Source organism: Amblyomma americanum, chromosome 2 (assembly GCF_052857255.1).
Source record: "Amblyomma americanum isolate KBUSLIRL-KWMA chromosome 2, ASM5285725v1, whole genome shotgun sequence".
Lineage (NCBI taxonomy): Eukaryota > Metazoa > Arthropoda > Arachnida > Ixodida > Ixodidae > Amblyomma > Amblyomma americanum.
In genome coordinates this window covers 29631292-29651621 of record NC_135498.1, presented here as the reverse complement: position 1 = coordinate 29651621, position 20330 = coordinate 29631292, and the positions used below count along the sequence as shown (strand labels likewise).

Below are 20330 nucleotides of genomic sequence, written 5' to 3'. Positions count from 1 at the left end.
TCTGTGTCTAGCAGCCAGCGCCACTAGATATCGCGGAGGGCGTTGAGGGCGCGCAAGTCGGTGCCTGCAGGATTTTCGAGAAACCTTGTCCTTGAGCGTATGGTCGCCAGTTTCACTCGCCTTCGGCAATAATTTTGCCGTGTTTCTTGAGTCTCACAAGTATTTTTCTCACAGTGAATTAGTAACTACAAGATGCCTCGTCAAAGGAGAGCCCCAGCTGCACCGTACGTACAGTAAACGCATAAATTTCCGTAGTCAGGCTTGTGCCTGTCCCGACCGCGTGTTTCATTGAATGCGATCAGTTTGTCCCGTGCAACGATGGTACCGTGTAACCTCAGTCGAGAAGGTTCACTCTGCATTTGAAACGAATTGCGCCTGCTTTGAGATGCTGTGTCACAGGGTGCCCGTCACACGGCGGCTGTTTTTCCTCCTGCTGCGTCATTAGCAATTTTTAGGTTCGAGAACCTGATTGCGAAATCCGCTGCATTCACCTGTTGACCTAATGGCATTTGTAGTTTGAGAGCAAGCGTCCGAGTCGCCTTTGCTAGGGAGCTCCTTTGAGGAGAATTTGCGTACTCGTGGTGATGTGGCCGAGGATCTCGGCCGGGGGGGAAGTGCGCATCTGGGAATTGCGTCAGGAGACCGGCGGATGCCAACTAATGTGATTTTCATGAGAGACTGACTTGCAGCAGATCTTTTCAAGTATAAAGTCACTTTTGTTGCGATGTATGACTGACTTAACAGAGGCGGTGGCAAGCCATAAACAATGGTCTGAAAGAAGTAATGCCGTTATTTAATGTGCTCACGTTTGTTCAAGTTTTGGTATCTACTGCCGCCTTATTATCGAAACAATTTCTATTAGTGTTCTGGATACAGACCGGCCGCACCAGTACGCGTTGCACATCGCAAACATTTATTTGGAGAAGTAGAGGAGGAACGACACTGTTCTTTACGTTCTGCGTTTCACTTGAAAGCCGCGTGAGCATGTTCATTTGGGTGCAATATCAAGGTTGTCGAGCACGAAAGCATACCCACAAATCAAATGCTCTTGCGTCATGTTCGGCCTTGTATGTTTAGCTCCACCTCCGGTTCCTTTCGAAGCAATAACTGCATGTGGGCCATTCCCCTCGGTACATGACATTACTGCCGGCCGCACAGCTTCCTTATGAGGGGCCATTGAGATCGCGAAAAAGCTTCGCGGGGCAGCGACATGGAGACAAAAAACAATGACATGAGTGCTAATTCTGAAAGTTTAACTGGGAGAACTCTGGAATAATGGCCATCAGAATAGAACAAGGAAAAAGTTAGGATCTCTGGGATTGGAGTTTGCAGCTGTCCACTTCCAACTAGCGATCGTGGAGTCTACAATTCTTGCGAAGTCATTGTCATCAATGTGACAAGTCTGAATCGAGTAGCACGAAAGAGTTATGTTTTTTACTCCAACATTCTTGGCAGTAATAAAGTCTTTCACCACCAAACAGAGGCCCGGCAAGACCAAAAGCTTAATTTTGCAAAGAACGAAAATTGGATACAGTGGTGCTCAGCATTCTTTTAGCCAATAGAATGCATTGGCAGGATAGAGCATTTCTTCCTACCTCCACCCACATTCGCCCTCCTGAAATATGAAATACTCTGTCACGTGTGTCAAGCCTTGGCAAGCATTCATTAGATTAAAAGCATCAAAATAATGATCAAGGGTAAATGCTTTCGCAGAATGGTTGTGTCAGATGATCCGTAATGTTTTTTTTTCTGTGTGCAGGATGAGGAGGGCACCCGCGGCACCGGCTCCCCGAGCGGCAGCTGCACCGCCCCCAGCCAGAGCAGCGGCTGCACCAACGCAGCCCGTGCCAACCCAGGCACATCCACCAGCCCCTGTGATGTCCCAGCCTCAGCAGCCCGGCATGTTTGCTCAGATGGCCACCACAGCGGCTGGAGTGGCCGTTGGCTCTGCAGTGGTGCGTTCTTTGGCTGTTGTTACATTTATATGTACTATTGTGTCCAGAATGATTAGGCATTGCTTGGATCTTGAATTCTTTCTCTTTTTTTCAGTACCTGCCAGGGGAAACAAAAACTGGAACATTGGTAGTGGGTTGAAAATGGCATAAAATAGACAAGGGGCCGATGAGTGAAAGCTTGAGGCGAAATGTAAGATGCAGAAGAATGAAAGGAGACAAGCCTAGTCTCATCCTTTCATGTTCTGTGATCACCAGACTCCCATGTTTCTTATCAACAAGTGGCAGAGCTTTGTCTTCCAAATTTCATTTTCTTCTGTGTCAAATTTAAGTAGCTAGATTGCAGCCTGATTAGTGACTGGTACTGTATTTATGCTCCATTATCTTCAAATCTAGAGAACCTGGTGAACATCTTGCCTATTGCCACACTCTTTAGCCTGGCTGCACGCAAAACTTCTTAGCCCGTTTTTCTTGCTCTGAATTTTAGGTCTTTAAAGAGGAGAAACTGATAAGTCCAGTATGTGTGTGGATGCACACATGATGCACTCTCCTTCTGCATAGCACTGCAAGGCTGCTGCCGTGATGACCACTGTGCAGGGGTACTGAAGTGGAGCGTCCTGTTGGCTCCAACCCTGTGGTGTCTGGGGGCGGGAGTGCGCGTAGCAGCCTTAGCCCACAGCCCACCAGGGGGATACATGCACCTGAGGCTGAGCGATGGCCATGCACTAGCCATGCAGCGGGGACGTGTGAGACGTTATGCAACAGCTCCTCGTTTTTCACCTGGCATAGAAACTGTGCCCATGTCATTTCTGTTAATCATGCCCATTGATATTTTTTTATACACAAAAGGGCGAGATTGCTTTGTGTTCTGTACCTGGATGATAACGATGAAAAAGTATCGCAGTAAATTTATGTCGTCCGGTGTATCCTAGGGTCATGATTGTACTACTTTCAGTATTTACAGGGAAGCGGTGCAATGTGTTGTGGCTGAATTTAGTAGATCACAGTAGTAATGTGCAGGTTCGGAGGCACTTAGTTTTATTTCAGTGTGTTGTGGCTGAATTTAGTAGATCACAGTAGTAATGTGCAGGTTCGGAGGCACTTAGTTTTATTTCAGTGTGTTGTGGCTGAATTTAGTAGATCACAGCAGTAATGTGCAGGTTCGGAGGCACTTAGTTTTATTTGTCCCAGTTCAGCTGCTTCGTTTATCCTTTTTTTCTTGCCTCAAGTATTCCGTGTAGGACCCTACAAAAAGATATCCTCATCAGAGACAAACACGCAGCATAAATATGTAGACAAGGATGTGTATGAAAATTCCTCATTCTGAACTAAACATTGTTTGATTGTTCAAACAATATGTTGGTTGTATACAATATGACTGGAATTTCTTTTAAGCCTCGTTTTCTACTGAATAAAAGTCATTTGCATGCACACACACATTTGGCCATACTTTTCTTGTGTCATGCTGTCACGACCTGCTAGCTAGTCTAGTTGTCACAGCTGCAACACATATCTCTTTGACAAGCACTGTGCCCTACCTTGACTGTAGTGGCCATAGTACAACTTGGTGATTGGTGGCATGTTTCCTGTTCAATGCAGGGCCACACGATTGGTCATGCCCTGACTGGCAGCCTTGGAGGGGGTGGTGCAGCAGAGGCTGCCCCGGCTGCTGCCCCTGCTGCTGCCGCTCCAGCTGCGCAGCCCCAGCAACAGCAGCTGAGTGGTGCCTGCCAGTATGAGCTCAAGCAGTTCCTGGAGTGTGCCCAGAACCAGCACGACATCTCACTTTGCGACGGTTTCAACCAGGTGCTCAAGGAGTGCCGGCTTCAGCACGGTCAGTGCATCCACGTCTAAGCGATGTGGCTTTCAGTAGCTCTTACCTGCACATGCTGTGTGCAGAAAGTGGGCACTGCAGCTTGCTTGCAGTGCAGTGTGGAGCACATGTTTTGCACGCACTTTTATTAATTACAATCAAGCGATTGCTAAATTTTAAATTGATGCTGTTGGTAGTGCAATAACGAGTTGATACTGTAATAATTTAATTTCAGTTAGTCATAATATTGGTATGTTTCCAGAATCCCCTGAAGCTTATTCATGTTACCATTCCATTATCTCTTTATTCTCCTCGGTGTAATAATTGTGCCTGCTGTCCTGTTCTATACCATTAAAGTGTTGTCATTTGTGCTTTCTTTTTAATTACACATCTGCGCAGTAATTTTGCTTACATTTGTGGTCGTGTGCTCCCGGGCACTGCCCGACAAGCCCTCTGTTGGCTTGGCCTCTATAGGTACTCTGCGATTGCTTAAAGAAGATATTATTATTATGTTGTGCAGGTTTATGCACAGAAAAATAGAGATGCCTCGACTGAAATATTACTTCAGTCGATTGCAAGTGTGTTGAAAGGATCAGAACATTATCTTTTTTTTGACTGTATATCATAGAAAGAGCAGTTTGAACTTGCTGAAAGTGTAGTAACAACTATACGCTTGCAACTCAACTGTTCTTCTGATTTTTCTTCCAGGTATAGGCATGTGAAGTAGACCTCTAAGAAGTAATGCTGTTAGAACACTCCAAGCTCTGCCTGATGACAGATGACAAAGGCGGCACTGTTCTTCTGTACAAGTAGAATGTAATAAACTAGGACTTGCATTTGCGTGTTATCATGCTTTCTGGCTGTGTCACTCCTTGGCTGCAAGTTAGCATGCTCACGTTGCCATTATAAAGGTGCCGAGTACATGCAAATTTGTCGTTTCCTTTCTTAGGGAAGGGCAGTGCTTGTGACATATTGCAGAGAGTTTGCCGTATCGTTTCACGCGAAACTGTGAAATGCAAGGCCGTTGGCGGGTGCTTTGGAAGAGCACTGCAATATGGGAAGCACTTTTATCTATCCCTCTGTCCTTTATGTTCGCAGTGTTGCCCTTGTGTTTGTCAGCAAACTAATTTCATGGGAGATAAGTAAATTCCACATAGGAGGAAAAAGCTTTGCAACAAGTAAATGCTTTTTCCATTTGGGCATTGCCATAGAGAACCAGAATGGTCGTATGAGTGCAGTGTAAAAGTTAGTGAAGGACAGAGGGATGAAAGAAGGCACTTGGCTGCCTCGATTTGCATGTCCTGGAATATTTGTAGATAGACTGTGGTTTCTGCTAAGTATCATATGGCATAAGGGGTTTTGTGTTCCAAAGCGACACATGTGCTATGAGGGACGGCGTAGTGGAGGGCTCCAAATTAATTTTGACCATCTCGGGTTCTCACTCTCTGGCATCATCTAGTGCATGCTCTGCAAAAGCATTTGAAATACATTTGAAACGAAAGTTCATGCTGTTGCGTAAGCTAAGAAGAGATGTTAGCCAAGGAATGTTGCAATGTGCACATTGTTTCTATTAAGGGTACAAGATTACAGTAACTTGACAGCTTGCCCAGTCAGCAGAGTTACTATGTTGCCCGGAGAAAAGGTTACAAGTAAGGGAAAGGCACACTGATGCTCTGGGCGGGCCCTTTGAGAGGGAGAAGTAGAGGTACAGAGAAAATCTAGTGTCTGAAGCGGTCTTGTAGGAGACTAGAAGGGGTGGGGAAGACAATATTCACTGAAAAAAAAAAATGCATTCTGAAATAAACAAAAAAAGCCCCAAATTTTCAGAACAAAAACGGAGCAGTCCAACCCTTAAATATAGCATCTGTCTCTTAGGTTGGAGGCTAGCTCATGACGTATTCGAACCAAGTGTCCGAGTGTTTCGCTCTAACCTTTGTGAAATCGGCATTCGGAGGCACGTCTTTGTTTCATTTTTCAGTGCACAATCTGTGTCGAAGTCACGCACTTGCAATGACACACTAATGGCGCGTTCACACTTGGGCATTCGGCGGCGAGAGCAAGCGAAATCCGCTGCCACCGAAAAGCTGCATCGTTCACACTTCCCGGCCACCGCATCTCCGCTCATCGTCTGTGTGTCGTCTGCTTACGGCATTCACAGATATGACAACGTTAATCGATGCTGTCTATGTACCATAACCATATGCACACTTACGTACGCTAAATGCACCTATTTTGCCCGACGTTACGCCATTTCTAACATTCTCGCTTTTAAAACGATAAGATTAGCCTAGTGGCGCCATCTGGTGGTTAGGACGGGAACCACTGTTGTCAACAAACCGACGCCACTCTTAACCCTAAAAGGGGAAGAATCGTCACCCGAAATAAAAAGTAAAGCAAATTTATCACTCAAACGTTTTCTTATGGGCGAGATGAGACAAAGCGAAAGACCGCTGGCTGTTTTATGGCCAGTGAACGTGCTGAAAAAGGCAGTAACAGCGACGAATTCAGTCCGAAGCGAGGCGTCCTGCATCGAAGGGCGCCGCCGTGTTTTTCGCCGCGGGTACTCGCCCTCCTATTGGCTGACGAGATTCGGCGGATTTTTTTCCGGCAGCAGAATTCGGTCCAAGACCGATCGGCCTTTCCGCTGGGTATTTCGGCGGAATCTGCCGCGGCAGCGGATTCCGCTCGCTCTCGCCACCGAATGTCCAAGTGTGAACGCGCCATAATGCTTTCGCCTTCACAGCACATAAGCAAGTGCCCTCTGAATATTTTTTTTCGCAGCGTAGGCTAGCTCTTATTTCAGCCTACTGTGCTTGTAGTATGACCTTCAAAGTAACGCCTTGAACATTTATTATTCGTGCTAAATCCTCAATAAGCTTTTGTATTTACAAATGTATGTAGTCAGCTGGCTTGGTTTTTCTTTCCCTGTCCCAGTCTTGAAGGGCAACTCCGGTGTTTTTTCTCTGTGGTTTTACTGAAGCTTTCTTGGTATGTTCCTCGCAGTCTTCTGATCTTTTGCGCTGAATTTCACATATGGGCAGTGTATTGTTGCAGCGCAAATGAATTTTTAAAATATCTCTTTTTATGGTCTCAGTTGGGGCAATTTCTACAGGCAACCTTGCATGTTTGACAGCAGAGTTTGCATGCTTGTCAATATTCGCTATGCGTTTGCTGGAGGACAAAATTTCGTGACTGAGAGTGTTTGGTCATTTTTGACAAATCCAAGCTGTCACTGTTGCCAGTTTAGCCAGTCACCTCGCATGACACGTTTTGTGACAGTATTTATGGTGTCATAGTTTTTCAGTTTCGTGGTTTCTGCTGTTTTAAAATACTTCTGCACGGTGTTCTGCAAAACTTTTTTTTTTTTACCGGAGAAGAGGGAACTCAAAGGAATGTGACGCGATTATCAGCTGAAAGTGAAAGTAAGCAAAAATCCACGGAGCTGCCTTTCAAGCATATTGTGTTCAAAAAGACCATGGTATCAGTAAATGAAAAAGTCCAGTACAGACGGACCTTAATAAAATGCACCATCCAATATGCAAAGTGATGACGTTTTATTTCTTGCTGTTACCAAACAGATGGAGTGACCTTACCAACCATTCTTAGCGCACTCGGATTCCATACAAGGCAACTTGACACACCAGAAACTAAACCATTCTTTCAGCTCATAAAGAAGAAGAAGAAAAAAAAGGAACTTGCAGTACTGGTCACCAAACAACACCGGAACAATGTATGGAAAGAATGAGTAGACTCTGAGCAGCAAGCAAGCAGACAGACTGTGAACACACAACCCATTTGGCCACCATTCCTTTTGTGCCGAAACTTCATGAATCCTTGGCTTCCATAGTCTTCAGTATGCTCCTGTGAGAGGCAGAAAAAGTTTTGGGAAATAGTCTTAATATACACTGTTACTCACAGTCGTGTTACCTTTCTTGCAAAAAAATGACCTCTAAGTATATGCATGCACATTGGCGGCCTACATGGAACAAACATTTAGGACAAAGTTTGTGTGGCACACAACACCGCAGCCTTCTATGCAGCAATTTGCTCATGTCTGCCGCTGCATCTGGATTTGTGGATGGTGGGCATCAATATCTGGATGGTCTGTGGCGGCCAGCATATTTTTGGACTTCAGTCGGTCGACAAATGCCATTCGTCGCCCCTTCGTTGAAAATTCGCTTCATGTAGGTAGGCTTGAGGCCCAAACTAGGGTGTCTACCCAAACGGGAAAACAAAAATGCATGTGGAATGTCTGCTTCCTGCAGATTGGATGGATAGATTTTAAAAGTATCCCGTTAGAAATGGGGTGGCGGCAGGGGCCACAATGCTCGGTACTTTTTTTCGTTACATTTGTCTCCAACCCTTTCCGACCTACACTGCATTCACCCGACATTATACGCAGATACATATCCCTGGTGTGGTCGTACTCCTGCATTTACACACATTACATGGGCTAAACCGAACTACTTAAAGCCGCCCATTGTGGCACTGGAGTGACGCTGCCCAGCGGCACCCTGGAACACCAGGAGGTGATAGCTTCCATCGCCAAAGCGTCGGTGGAAGCTACTGGAGTCCTGGACTGAAGACCCCACCTACAATCTGCTCCGGTCTTCTTTTCATAATAAATGTTTATTCTCTCTCTGTAACAATCTGTCAAACTTAAAAATAAGGAATAGTTCGTGTCTTTGAATAGTTCATGTAAGAAGCTCGTGTATTTGACGTCCTGCTTTTATGAAGATTTTCGTGCAACTACACAGAACATCCAATGAACACCACTGGCCATTTCCTTGGTTCCATGTTCAGATTAGTTTTCATTTTCGCAGCTGTGTTGCATGGTTAAAACCATTTGACACTGCGCTTGGTGTGTGCGATAGTATCGCGGTCCCGCTGCTGCACAGGGCAAGCGGCGGGAAACGGAAGCGTAAAGCAATTTCCGTTGACAGTTGACCAGAAGGCGGCCATCGTCAAGGCCTTCAGTCTGGCGTACGCTTTCTCCACAAGACGTTCCTGTACTGCGAAGTATTGTGGTCCGCATGCTTTTGACTTCTGCGGCGAAGCCAACCACAATGGGTACTCGTGACAAAATCACCGCCGCTCGTCCTCTTTCGAGAGGCCCTTATTGGACTCGGCGCCTAGAAGACGGAGCTAAATATTATGAATATGCCTCTCCTTGACCTTCACTACATTATTCCCCCAAAACCTGTTTTCTAGGCTCTGAAGCCCAAGCCGGCTAGAGGACACACGGCTACGCATCGGAAAGGCAGACATACTCGATTGGTGTCCGTATGTTCGGCCACGTGGCGGGTGCTCGTTGCGCATGCTGAAGGCTTGTAATGCATATCAACGGCACACTAAACGCCTACTATGTTGTGCTCTGTATATGCACATATGTTGCTTAAATGTTTCAAAGGTTAGAAAAATGCTATTCGAACGTGTATCTGGAACATTTATAAGGAATGCTTGAAAAAAAAGAGAATGTTTACAGACTTGCATACAGTGCGAAAGCACGGAGTCTCCATATAATCAGAATTGGTTGGCTTTCTCTACTTAACATTTATTGATCCCTGGGAGACCTCAAACCACTACTGGTGCAGTGGTGCACCACTGCCTTGAGATGGCAGGTGCTGCCACCGGTGGAATTTGTGCGATCCAGGTTGCTCTAGGACAGACAAACAAATGCTAGATGACTTTGCTCGGGTCAGAACCACCGGATTAGTGCTTTCGCACTAAAAAGAGACATTACGAACAGCATATATTAACCTTTGACAGAACACAGAATTAGTAAGATTAATTATATCAATGCTACATCATTTTGGGATGTTAAGCCTCATATACTAAAACACTTTTTTTATCTAAGGTACACGCCTCCCTAAAGTAAAGGTTGTTACGGACATCTCGTAGCATTCGTGCAGCTCGCACTAGTGTGACCAGTGCAAGCGGTGTGGACACAGGAATCAGTGGGGTACATGCATATATGCACGACGTACCGTGCCTCGTCGATCTGCGCCTGCAGCCTGTCGCGGATGGAGGCGCTGGAAGCAGCCTTCTTGCGCTCCTCGAGGTCGTCCACGGCGTTCTGGTATCCGGCCACGTTGTTGAAGATGAGCACGTGCTTGCCCGCTGCCACGGCCATGTACCGGCCGCTGGGCGAGAACTGCAGCGCCACGATCGGATCTGCGACACACACGGTCCAAAATGCGGGGGGTGAGATACGCGCCTCGTACCTATAGGAGCGTGCCACCGTAAAAACAAATGCTTTAACAGTCAGCGAGCTGTAGTTGTCCTGCACTAAGGGTACTTGTGTACAGGTGTTTAAAATTAGGATAGCTTGTACTGATTCCTGAAATATGATAACAGAAGAAGAATGAGTTTATTTGCCGTAAGGAGGCAACGAGAACCTTATAGTACAGGTCGTTTAATCGTTGGACGTACAAAGCTGATAAGACTTCAATGTTGATAAGACTGACAAAACAGCATGATGTAATAAGCCGACTGCTGGCCGGACGTTCTCGTGGGCGATCACTGGAGGAAACGGGACACAACAATGACGTACTCGGTGTAGAAAGCTGCAACTGGGCGAAAGTGGGCGAAATTACGACTGACTGGACACTGACCCCAGCCTGTCGAGCTGTGCAAAACGTAATAATCAATTGCGACCGACAACCCCCTCCCCCTCCAAAAAAAAAAAGACATCTTCATTAACCCAATCATTCAGTTAATACAGGTCCAATTGAACCCATGTTTCATTTGACTTAGTTTTTTACTCCGCATTGTATACTAAAAGGAAAGGAGCGGTGCAAATTATTTAAAAAGAATTCACGCAATGCACTTAATGCTGGAACGTGAGCACATCAACAAGTCTGGAAATCATCACGGCGTCAGGCCACATTTTTCGCAACTGCAGGCACTGCCTTTATCAGCGGTGGCCTGGAGTGGAGCTGCGGCCGATAGGAGAGCTGCAACTTGACTGTCTAAAGCCTTGGTATGCCCTGCAGTGGGCGTATTCAGGCTGATAATGATGATAATATGTGGACTTAGCACAGCATTGCTGACATTCTTCTTCAGGATCGAGTAATTGTGACTGCTAATAAAATAGTCGCGATGAACCACAGATATTCTTAGGATGTTAGATCTAAGTCTGAAAGCTCTGTGCTAACGGAGGGTGTCTTTCGAGGAAAGATTCTGGTTTGTTATTCTCTGCGTGTGCAGGAGCTGAAGTAATTTGCTGGTTGCATCGGCTAGCTAGGGTGCGGTGCACTCTGTCGGAGGCTAGACCACCCATCACCGGCTGCGGGCAAAGTTATAAGTGGGTATCTTTGCACACTCCACCCATAGCACGTTTCGCCAGCGCTGTGACTTCTCGCCATAAAAATATGTGTAAAAAAGGCAGCCATTTAAATAAAACTTCCAAACACTCCAACTGCCTGACTGCGCCCAAGCTCTTCGTATCACCCGCACTGTAATATTATTTCTGGCGTGTTCTACGCGGATGTATGACATATTTTTGAGAATCAACTAATGATGTCTTAGCAGAATGTGCTTGAAAAGGATATATTGCACGCTTTCAAGCGAACAGGAGTGATTCTAAAGTTGAGAAAAGAAAGAAGCAACTAATAGTGAGCTCTGAAGCAGTGCCTATGTCATACGGCTTGCATGTTTGTCGCCTTCAGACCACAACATGACAAATGTAAAACACAGACTATTGAAGCAGCACAGTATGCACTAACATTAGTGTTTCTCCAGGCCGAAACAGCCGCTGCCGTGCTCAGACAGTGGGAGCAGGTGGCATGATCCAGTCCATCAATATGACGGCGTCGTACCCTCTCTCGTCCCCCTGCTCAATCCAGCAATCAGTGTGACATGCCACACCTCCTCTCCACTCGCATTTCGTGCAGTCATAAAGAGCGCGTAGAGGCGTGCCGGTTGACTCAGTAGGGCACTGGCGAGAACAAAATGGTTTGTGGCATGTACGGTCGGCAGAAGAAGTTTACGGGATGGGCTCGCGATTATTTACTGCAGTGGTGCCTTTCAACATATCGGCGATTTTCACGACCTAGGGGGGTGACTCAACTGAACAAATATGGCGGCGTTACGGAGGGCTGCTTCTGGGCGCAGCCTATAGGTAGAATAGCGCTTGCTTTAAAACTTCACGACAAACTCGCGCTTGTTCGTCGATGGTGGCAACCTCGTGTGTGCCAGTCTTTCGTTCCTCGATGGTGTAGAAAAATAAACTAGAGACGATGATGAAGTCGCTTTCTGGCGCGTCAAAACACGGCTGGCATGAATGTGGAGCGGTCACACACTTTGGAAAAAAAAAATTTAAAATCAATAATCGACATTGCAGACATGTAAAATGCGTGCGTTGTTTTTGTGCGAATGCTCGTAAATTTTAATTTCAATAAATTTTAATGCCACGCGCTACTTAATGCACGAATATAGATTTCCAGTCACCTATACAGGTGGAAAGCGAACAATGAGGTTGCGTTCGCCGCCCACTATTTTCTCGAAGAAACAGCGCTTTGCGCTCTCAGTTTGTATAGGCTATAGATGGAAGGCATGTAATGAATGTAAGGCCAGTAAAATCAAATCTTTTCGTCCGATCCGATTAGGATCTTATACCAACCGCCTGTCTGAGTGCATGGTCCGAGTCACGTGGCGGACATGGGGGCAATAATGAAGTGCAAAAAGAATTATAATGAAATGGAATTCGAATGTATACCCGCCGCGGTGGCTCAGTGATTAAGGCGCTCGCTTGCTGAGCCGGAGTACCCAGGTTCGAACCCGACCGCGGCAGTCGCGTTTCGATGGAGGCGAAACGCAAAAGGCGCCCGTGTGCTGTGCGATGCCAGTGCACGTTAAGATACCCATGTGGTCGAAATTATTTCCGGAGACCTCCACTACGACCACCTCTCTCTTCTTTCACTCCGTCCTTTATCCCTTCCCTTACGGCGCGGTTTGGGTGTCCACGGAGATATGCAAGACAGTTACTGCACCATTTCCTTTCCTCAAAACCAATTTTCAATGAAACTATTACCCCCACACTCCGTCCATAACGAATCACCATAAACGGACGCAGTAATAAGACCTGCTATCACAGGGACCACTACTAGCGCTTGATATGAAATACCATACCATACCCTATATACACACCATGCCATACCGTACCATATACCATAGGCATATACCATGCCGTACACCGAACAACAGACACATTTAGCATACCGTGCACCGTTATGGCGAGTCCGCGCGCAGCCAATGCGCATGCGCGAATCATCTTGACGGCGCCAGATGGCGCCAGGTATCCGGCAGCTGCGCGCGCGCCTGCACTGCAGCATCAGGACCAATCAGCGCGTGCTCACCGGCGGTGGGCGGGCTCCCGGTACTCCGGTAACGGTAACACGGTATGCTAAGGGTGCCTAATACCATACCGTACCGCACCTGCTCGGACAAGATCGCGGCGCCGCTGCAGCGTGGCGTCGATTCCGTGGAAATTTACGCAATCATGTGGTATTGATATCGACTCACGAAGCATGCGTGTCCCCTCACATATGCAGGCTTTTCAGGCGACTGGTTTGCGTGACGGCGCTGAAATATTTTTTTTTTTCCGGAACACCCGCATATCGTCAACTTTTGACTATGAGTTGAGGTCAGAGGCAAAGGTCGGGACCTTGCATACTTTCATTTCCTTTTTCTAGCACCAATCGGAAATGAAAAGTTTTGTGAGATATATGTATGGTTGACGTTGCTCTATAGTTGCTTGTTTGTATACGCAGGAGGTTTATATTTCGCAAATGAACAACTAACATGCATGCAGTTGTCGATCGTGGTTACACAGAGCTTGTCCGACGGACGCGCCCAGATTAGTGTAAGCATCTAGTTCGGAAACAGTAGCGTGCTATTTGGCAGTACAGTGTTGAGTTCTTTTTCCTTCGCTGTTTATCCCAGCGTCAGCCATTGTAACCGCACTAATCCAAGAAAAACAGCTTTGTCATCTAACTGCGTCATGCGCAGAGCAACGACCTCTTCCATTTAATGCACCTAACCACGCGAAAGCTGTGTGGCCACCCCGCTATGGCGTCCAGGCATTTGTTATCTATCGCCACACCACGCGCTTATCGCGACATTTTGCTTGACCTATAAGCGCGGCCTTATAATAAACTATGCGCGAGTCATACCGTCATGACAGTTATGCAGGAGGGTTCGTCCGAAAAGAAAGCGCCGAGGCCCATGTCGCTAAGTGAATCATGCATACGCTGTTTTTCACAATTCGCTTGCACGGACGCGCGCAGTCATGGTCACGGGAGTCGACAGGCGAACGGCCGACATTTGACGCCGGATGAACAACCGGGCGACCCCAAGTGAGAGCCGCATTGCATGATGCGACAGAGAACCGATGCACATGCATGGTAACAGCGACTCTGTGAAGTGAGCGAGGGAAAGAAAATTGATTGCTCGGTGCTTTGAGAAACACACTTGCATGCGCACGTCCGTTTCGAATACAGGATAAGGACGGAAATCTGCGCTTTCAACATGGTTCGCACCGCTGTTTGTGGACGCTGTATAAGCGTGAGGCGGTTCGACCGTGCGCCCTTTTTACGCGACATAATGTATGCGGTAAGAGGTCGCCGAAGGCCGCTGGTTTGCATGCATGTTTTGCGGTCCGAGTCACCGCGAAACGAATTTACAAAAAAAAAGTATTGTACTTATATTCAGGCGTTGAACTTCTCGAGTTTTCATTTTTTTAAAGTCTGAAGCAATTCATGCGGCGTTTATTTCCGTTTTTCCCCGCGAATATTACTTCTGTAAATTACTTTCCATTTTTTTTTCTCAGTGAAGTTGGTGAAGTATGTGCTGCCCTGTAGGATTAAAAGCCACGTGGAAGTTATCTTAGCCTTTTTGTTATGCTTATATCTAGAACTACCCTTGCCGAAGGAAATAGATCGCCAGAAATAAACGAACAGACATACATGTGAACGCCACAAAACCAGGACAGAGGCGGAATGGCGCAGCCAGGGCGGTCTCTAATGACATTACTGACACGCCGAAACAGCTGCACGACAGTACATTTATTAGTGCGGGTGTTCCAATACGAAATAAAAATAAAACCGCCAGCAGGCACACGTCTGAAAAGCGAAGCCTGACAATATACCACCGCTATACAGGAGCCAGAACCACGCTCCAGGCCCGCACAGGCGCCCTGTTAGTAAACCAACGCCGCCACGAGCTATTTGGCGCACATTCAACATGTCGGCCCTTGCTCCTCCATGCGCAGCAGCAGGGATAGACTTTTCGGGACACGGGCATGCTTCTGAGTTCCAAAAAATGAGCCGACGCTGAGGCAGCGATCGAATAGCGTAACGCACCTAACATAGGTAGTCGGTTCGAATCCCTGCCGCGAGATAGGCTCTAACTTAACTAGCAAGTTTATGCCGCACGAAACGCGAAATCGTATGCCACCACCCCGAACGCTCTGCGACAAACGGTTGAGCAGCAAAGTTCACATCAAGATTCGTAAAGAATATGAATTTGGAGTAACCATAGGTCACCGGTTCGAATCTCTGGTGCGAGCTAGGCTCTAATTTAACTAGTAAGTTTATGCTGCACGAAGCGCTGAATCGTACGATTCAAACGCTTGGCCCACAAATTTTACACGAATGTCAGGACTAATACCCCTGCCACACGGCAAATCTAACGTCATTCCAATCGAATGACATTTGTTCGACTTAATGTCATTTATTCTGCGTGCTGCTACACGGCCAAAAGTAATGCCATTTGCAAATGATGGCGATTGCGATGGAGAAAAAGTGCAGCATAAAAACATTTCGATCTATGCTTCAATATGTTTCGAAAAGTATTGTTTTGCGAATGGAAACCGATTTCAAAATGTTAATCCTCGTTTCAATAACGCGTTGATCACTGCTATCCACCAGGAGTCCAAGCCAAGCCAAAGTTCAGCCAGCGGCGGCAGACAAATGGCGGACGTCACTGCGTCGCTTTGTGCAATGGATTCGCGGCAGCGGAATGCGATCGCTGCGAGTCTATGCTTGCGAGCACAAAGACGCAGCAGGCTGGCCCTGTACAAAGGCAGATTAGCGCAGCTGAGGGTAGCCATACGCCACGCTACATAAAAAAGCCAAAAAACATGCCTGCTCGTCCATTCCGGTTGGCTGGTAGCGAGAGTGACAGTTTTATTTTTTCTGGTGCTATTCGGTATTATTATATAAATAAATGAACGACCACAGAATTATACGGGCGTTGAAATATTATAATGCTTGTGTCGCGTTTGAAATTTATGTTCGGTGCATATTCTCACCAAGTCTCTGGTGTCGAGGGAACACATTAGCTCGGAGTTTGCTGGCGAATGAGTTCCCCAAACTCATTCGATACCTAATGTCGTTTTCATCGAATGTCATTATATTTTCTCGTGTGGCAGCAAACTAATGTCGTTTTGAACGAATGTCATTCGATGGAAATGACATTAAATTTGCCGTGTGGCAGGGGTATAAGTGGCCTGATTTTGACGCCTGCCAGACACGTATATATATATATATATATATATATATATATATATATATATATATATATATATATATATATATATATATATATATATATATATATATATATATATATATATATACCGGATCGACATAGTTTCGTCTCGCGTTGTGGTGCTCGGGCATCACGCTGCCGTCTGTTATTATATTAGACAGTTTTAGCTGTGCGTACGCAAGTGCTTGCGTACGCAAAGAGCTACGGCGCTGCGTGCGTTACGCTGTCCGCTCCGAAGTATAGTTTTAGCTGACCGTGCCGTAGCGTCCCTCAGGCGCACGTGGCGCCATCTAGTGACAAGAAGTCAAACCACATCAACGCTCGGTTGAAGAAAATTTCATCCGTGATTACTGATAACTACTGTGAGTGCATTGGGAGCCTTTTTTGTTCCAAGAAGAAAAACTATGCAAACCGAAGAAAATGCAAGATCTGGCTAAAAGTTAGAAAACTGCTTCGCCAGGTGTCGTTGCTACGAGGAAAACACACTGAATATAGTTAGGCCTAGGAGCTTGAAGATCGCCAAATTATCTGAAAAACAGGGGCTAGTTATCGCTTATACCACTACGTGTGGGCAAGATTAGGCGAAATAAAAGCGAACCGCTACCATTTGAGCGAGCTATTGCGTCGAAGAATCCAGCGGCGACATGTATTTATTCCGAAGCGGGCGAGCAGGGCGCCGCCATCTTGTCAAAGTTAGCGTACGCAAGCCACGCAAGCGCCGCAACGCAAACTCCGCTGGCTAGCGTACGCAAGGCTACCGTACGCAAGACGCAAGGCTTGCGCTTGCGTTCTGCGCATGCGCACTACCGTCCCCGCAAACTCCTCGCGTACGCTAACTCTTTGCGTACGCACAGCTAAAACTGTCTATTGCATTATGCAACCACCTCGAATACCATGGCAACCACTGGGATATAATGTTGCTATGGCAGCCGCCATCTTGGATTCTATCCCCGGAATCAGCATAACTCGGAGGCTCGAAACACGACTGCAATAAAGCGAACGTTCCAAAACTTTTGCTGGCACCTGTACATGCGGCGAGCAGGGAACAAAGTGGCAGCGACTGCAGGTGCAGCGAGACAGCCTAGAGCACGTGTTTTCTTCTTCCGTTTCATGCGTAGCAGGCAACGCCGCAGATGCTTCGGAAGTAGTGCGTCCGCGAAACAGTATTACTGCGCTGTATCATTCGTTCTTCTCCAAGTCTCGCTGAGTGTTTGGACGAAAACAAAGAGCGCTATGAAACGAAGTGCTAGCATTGGGAATCGCGGTCGAAGCTGTGAGGCGCTTAGTGTCCGGGCGCTCCGGCTATAATTTGCCCCGAGTGAGAACTACTTTTCAGGCACGAATGGAGTAAGAGCTATTCGCCCTGTCAGCCGCGTATCATACCGCTCCATGTCATTCTTACCTCTCGCAGTTTCGATGAGTTGCAGGACGAAAATGTGGCAAGAGGTAACACGAGGTGCAGGAGGTTACCAGTCGCGGTAGTTTTTGTATTAATAGTATTTTGTAATAGTAGTAGTATTAATATTTGTAACAGAGAGGGAAAAATCTTACTTATTGCTGTTTTTTTGTGGAACCCGCGATTTCCATGTTGTTTATGAAATAATGGGCAAAAACAGGGCATTTTATGTTCAGCAGAAGAATGAACTGTTTTGCTGCAACAATTACAACTACTTTGCTGTAGCATTACAGTAAAGAGCTGGGCTAGTTGGTAGACATAATTACTAGCGCAAAATAATTGGACCAATGGACGAGAAACAGAAGCACGTATGTGCGCTATGTCATACCGCTTCTCGTTCCTTGGTCCTTGTTTTTTTTTTTTGCGCCAGTGATTATGTCCCGCTATTAATTCGACCCCCCCCCCTTCCAAAAAATGTCAAGAGAAGTGACCGCTCTGAGATCACGAGCCCACGCATGACGGGGTGGCGTCCTCCTTGGCACGCATAATGAAATGGGTTACAGAAGATTACTGCGCCGACTTGATCCGTGAACTTAAAGCATCCTGGAGATTGCAGACAAAGCTTTTAGCTGAGGTTTCCGATCTCGTTAGCAACGCCTGGTATGTACAGCGCGCGCGCAGACGTGTAGACAAGAGCGCAGGAAATGGCAAGACACACTGCTGCGTCTTGTACATGCCACATGTCACACCAAATAGCCTGAAGAAATGTATCGTTATGGCTGCACATTCATCACTCCGCGATGAATGTCACAGGCGCGCTTTTTGGCGTCCGCTAAACGCCATAATTACACAGCCCTCTGTTGCGATCTATCCACAATCTGGGAAATGCATTGCGTTAGCAACATGTGCGGGCTGCACCAGCCGGTCCTGCAGAAAATGCACGCATATGCGGATGCGGAGCAATTCAGGTTCTCCACCACACCAGTGTTCCGCAAACCTTCCAGGCCGCCTGCAGTATGCATAACCCGTTTTCGATATCCTGGCATTCGGTTACATCACGCGCATGCCAAGCGTTTCTAAAACAATGGCCAGGGGATTTCAGAGACGAAACCCGTCCCTTGGCTGTAACCGCCAACTGGCCCAGCACTGTAAACAGATCTGCACCTTCAAAAGGATTACGATCACCAGAACACCCCGACCAAGGTGATTTGGAGGGGGGTAACAATCACCCATGTCATCATCAAAGGCCCGTTTCACATGCTGCGTCTGGATCTAAAATATCCGGTGGTCGGTGAGACCACAGTGCGATTTTCGTTCACTGCTTTCACATATATGCAACACCGACGCAACGAATTCGGTCGGAGGAACATGCAAGGTTTCTTGATGTTTGCATAGGCAACCCATTATTAAACGCGACAGAAACATCACACGGAATGTGTTAATGATTTTATGACCAGCGCATTTTTAGATGCAAGGCATTATTCCGTATGTTTTGCTTCCACCGCAGTAACAGCTCCCACGGTTGGAACTCGATGGCAAGCCGTCTGCGACTAGACTGACGGCCCTCCCCAGTCGCAGACACACAGAATTCGCAGTGTCGCAGGCGAAAATCGCATGCATGTGAAACGGGCCTTTTGGCAACCGTTAAAACACCATGTTTCAAGGGGTTACACACATATACATACACAAATACACCACACACATATACATACACCAACTGTAAGGGTGTTTGCTCAGGAATAAATGCCATTTTAGGTAGGCTGTAAGCGGCGTAAAATGCCCTTGAAGGTTTAAATCTGCTCACGGTGAGCTTCGGAACAGGCGTACATAATTTTTTTTATTCAAATACCCTAAGGGCCAGTGCGGATATTAGATGGGAACGGGAGAGATGGGGCAGTGAAAAAATAAAGCAGCACAAAATTGCAATAGGTACAAGGTCGTAGCTGTAGACGCCATATTGAAACGCGCATCAAACACCAATATATATAGATACAGATAGCAGCAAACATTCGTGTTCATCCGAGTGCACTGTTTCCACAAAAAATACAGAAAAATGGCATGGTCAAGACTATTACTCGAGGTAATGTTTCAGACCGGCTTCAAATTCATCGTGATCATTGCCATATGCAGTGGTACCAGGGAGCTGATTCCATTCACGGATGGCGAGGATGAAAGGTGAGTGAAAAAAAGAGATTAGTCACGAGCAAAGGTAGGTTGAAATTTCAGTTGGTGATCAATACGCGGAAAAACGTGACGGGCCGGCGCGATATGGCACATAGCAAAGGAAAAGCAACATTGACATAATTTGCGGGAAAAGGACGGAATGGAAAACATCCTCCATCTTTTGAGCAAAGGTAAGCTCAGATTTTTTTTTATTTCTGTTACACTTGATTTTCGTAATTCTTTGATATACTGAACCGGACAGCTTCGTTTTGCAAAGACTCCAGATTCATTACTATAGGTATGTTTAATGTGGGTTTCAAATCAAGCAGACGTACTCCACTTTCGAGCGCACTAATGAATTATGCGCTAAAAGCTTCGTGTCTGCGTTTGCTGAACGAAGGTTGCGTCGAAGGGACCCAGGTGTTTTCGACGCCTCGTTAATAATCGCATCTAT

General features: G+C 46.6%; 2 protein-coding genes across 2 annotated transcripts in view; one reads left to right on the top strand and one right to left on the bottom strand.

Annotated features, from left to right (window-relative positions):
- The first annotated feature begins 60 nt into the window (after positions 1-60).
- On the top strand, positions 61-4612 carry Chchd2 (Coiled-coil-helix-coiled-coil-helix domain containing 2). Its single transcript, XM_077653673.1, has 4 exons — positions 61-224; positions 1760-1955; positions 3552-3786; positions 4474-4612. The coding sequence occupies exons 1-4, from the start codon at positions 193-195 to the stop codon at positions 4485-4487; spliced, it is 477 nt and encodes a 158-aa protein (XP_077509799.1). The 5' UTR covers positions 61-192; the 3' UTR covers positions 4488-4612.
- Positions 4613-7302: 2690 nt separating this feature from the next.
- LOC144120883 (transducin beta-like protein 2) overlaps positions 7303-20330 on the bottom strand; it is a 232415-nt gene continuing 219387 nt past the window's right edge. The window contains exons 9-10 of the mRNA XM_077653670.1: positions 9753-9939; positions 7303-7626 (exon numbers count right to left, since the gene is read on the bottom strand). Coding sequence (XP_077509796.1) covers positions 7590-7626; positions 9753-9939 — 224 coding nt within the window. The 3' untranslated portion in view covers positions 7303-7589. The remainder of the gene's footprint in view (positions 7627-9752; positions 9940-20330) is intronic.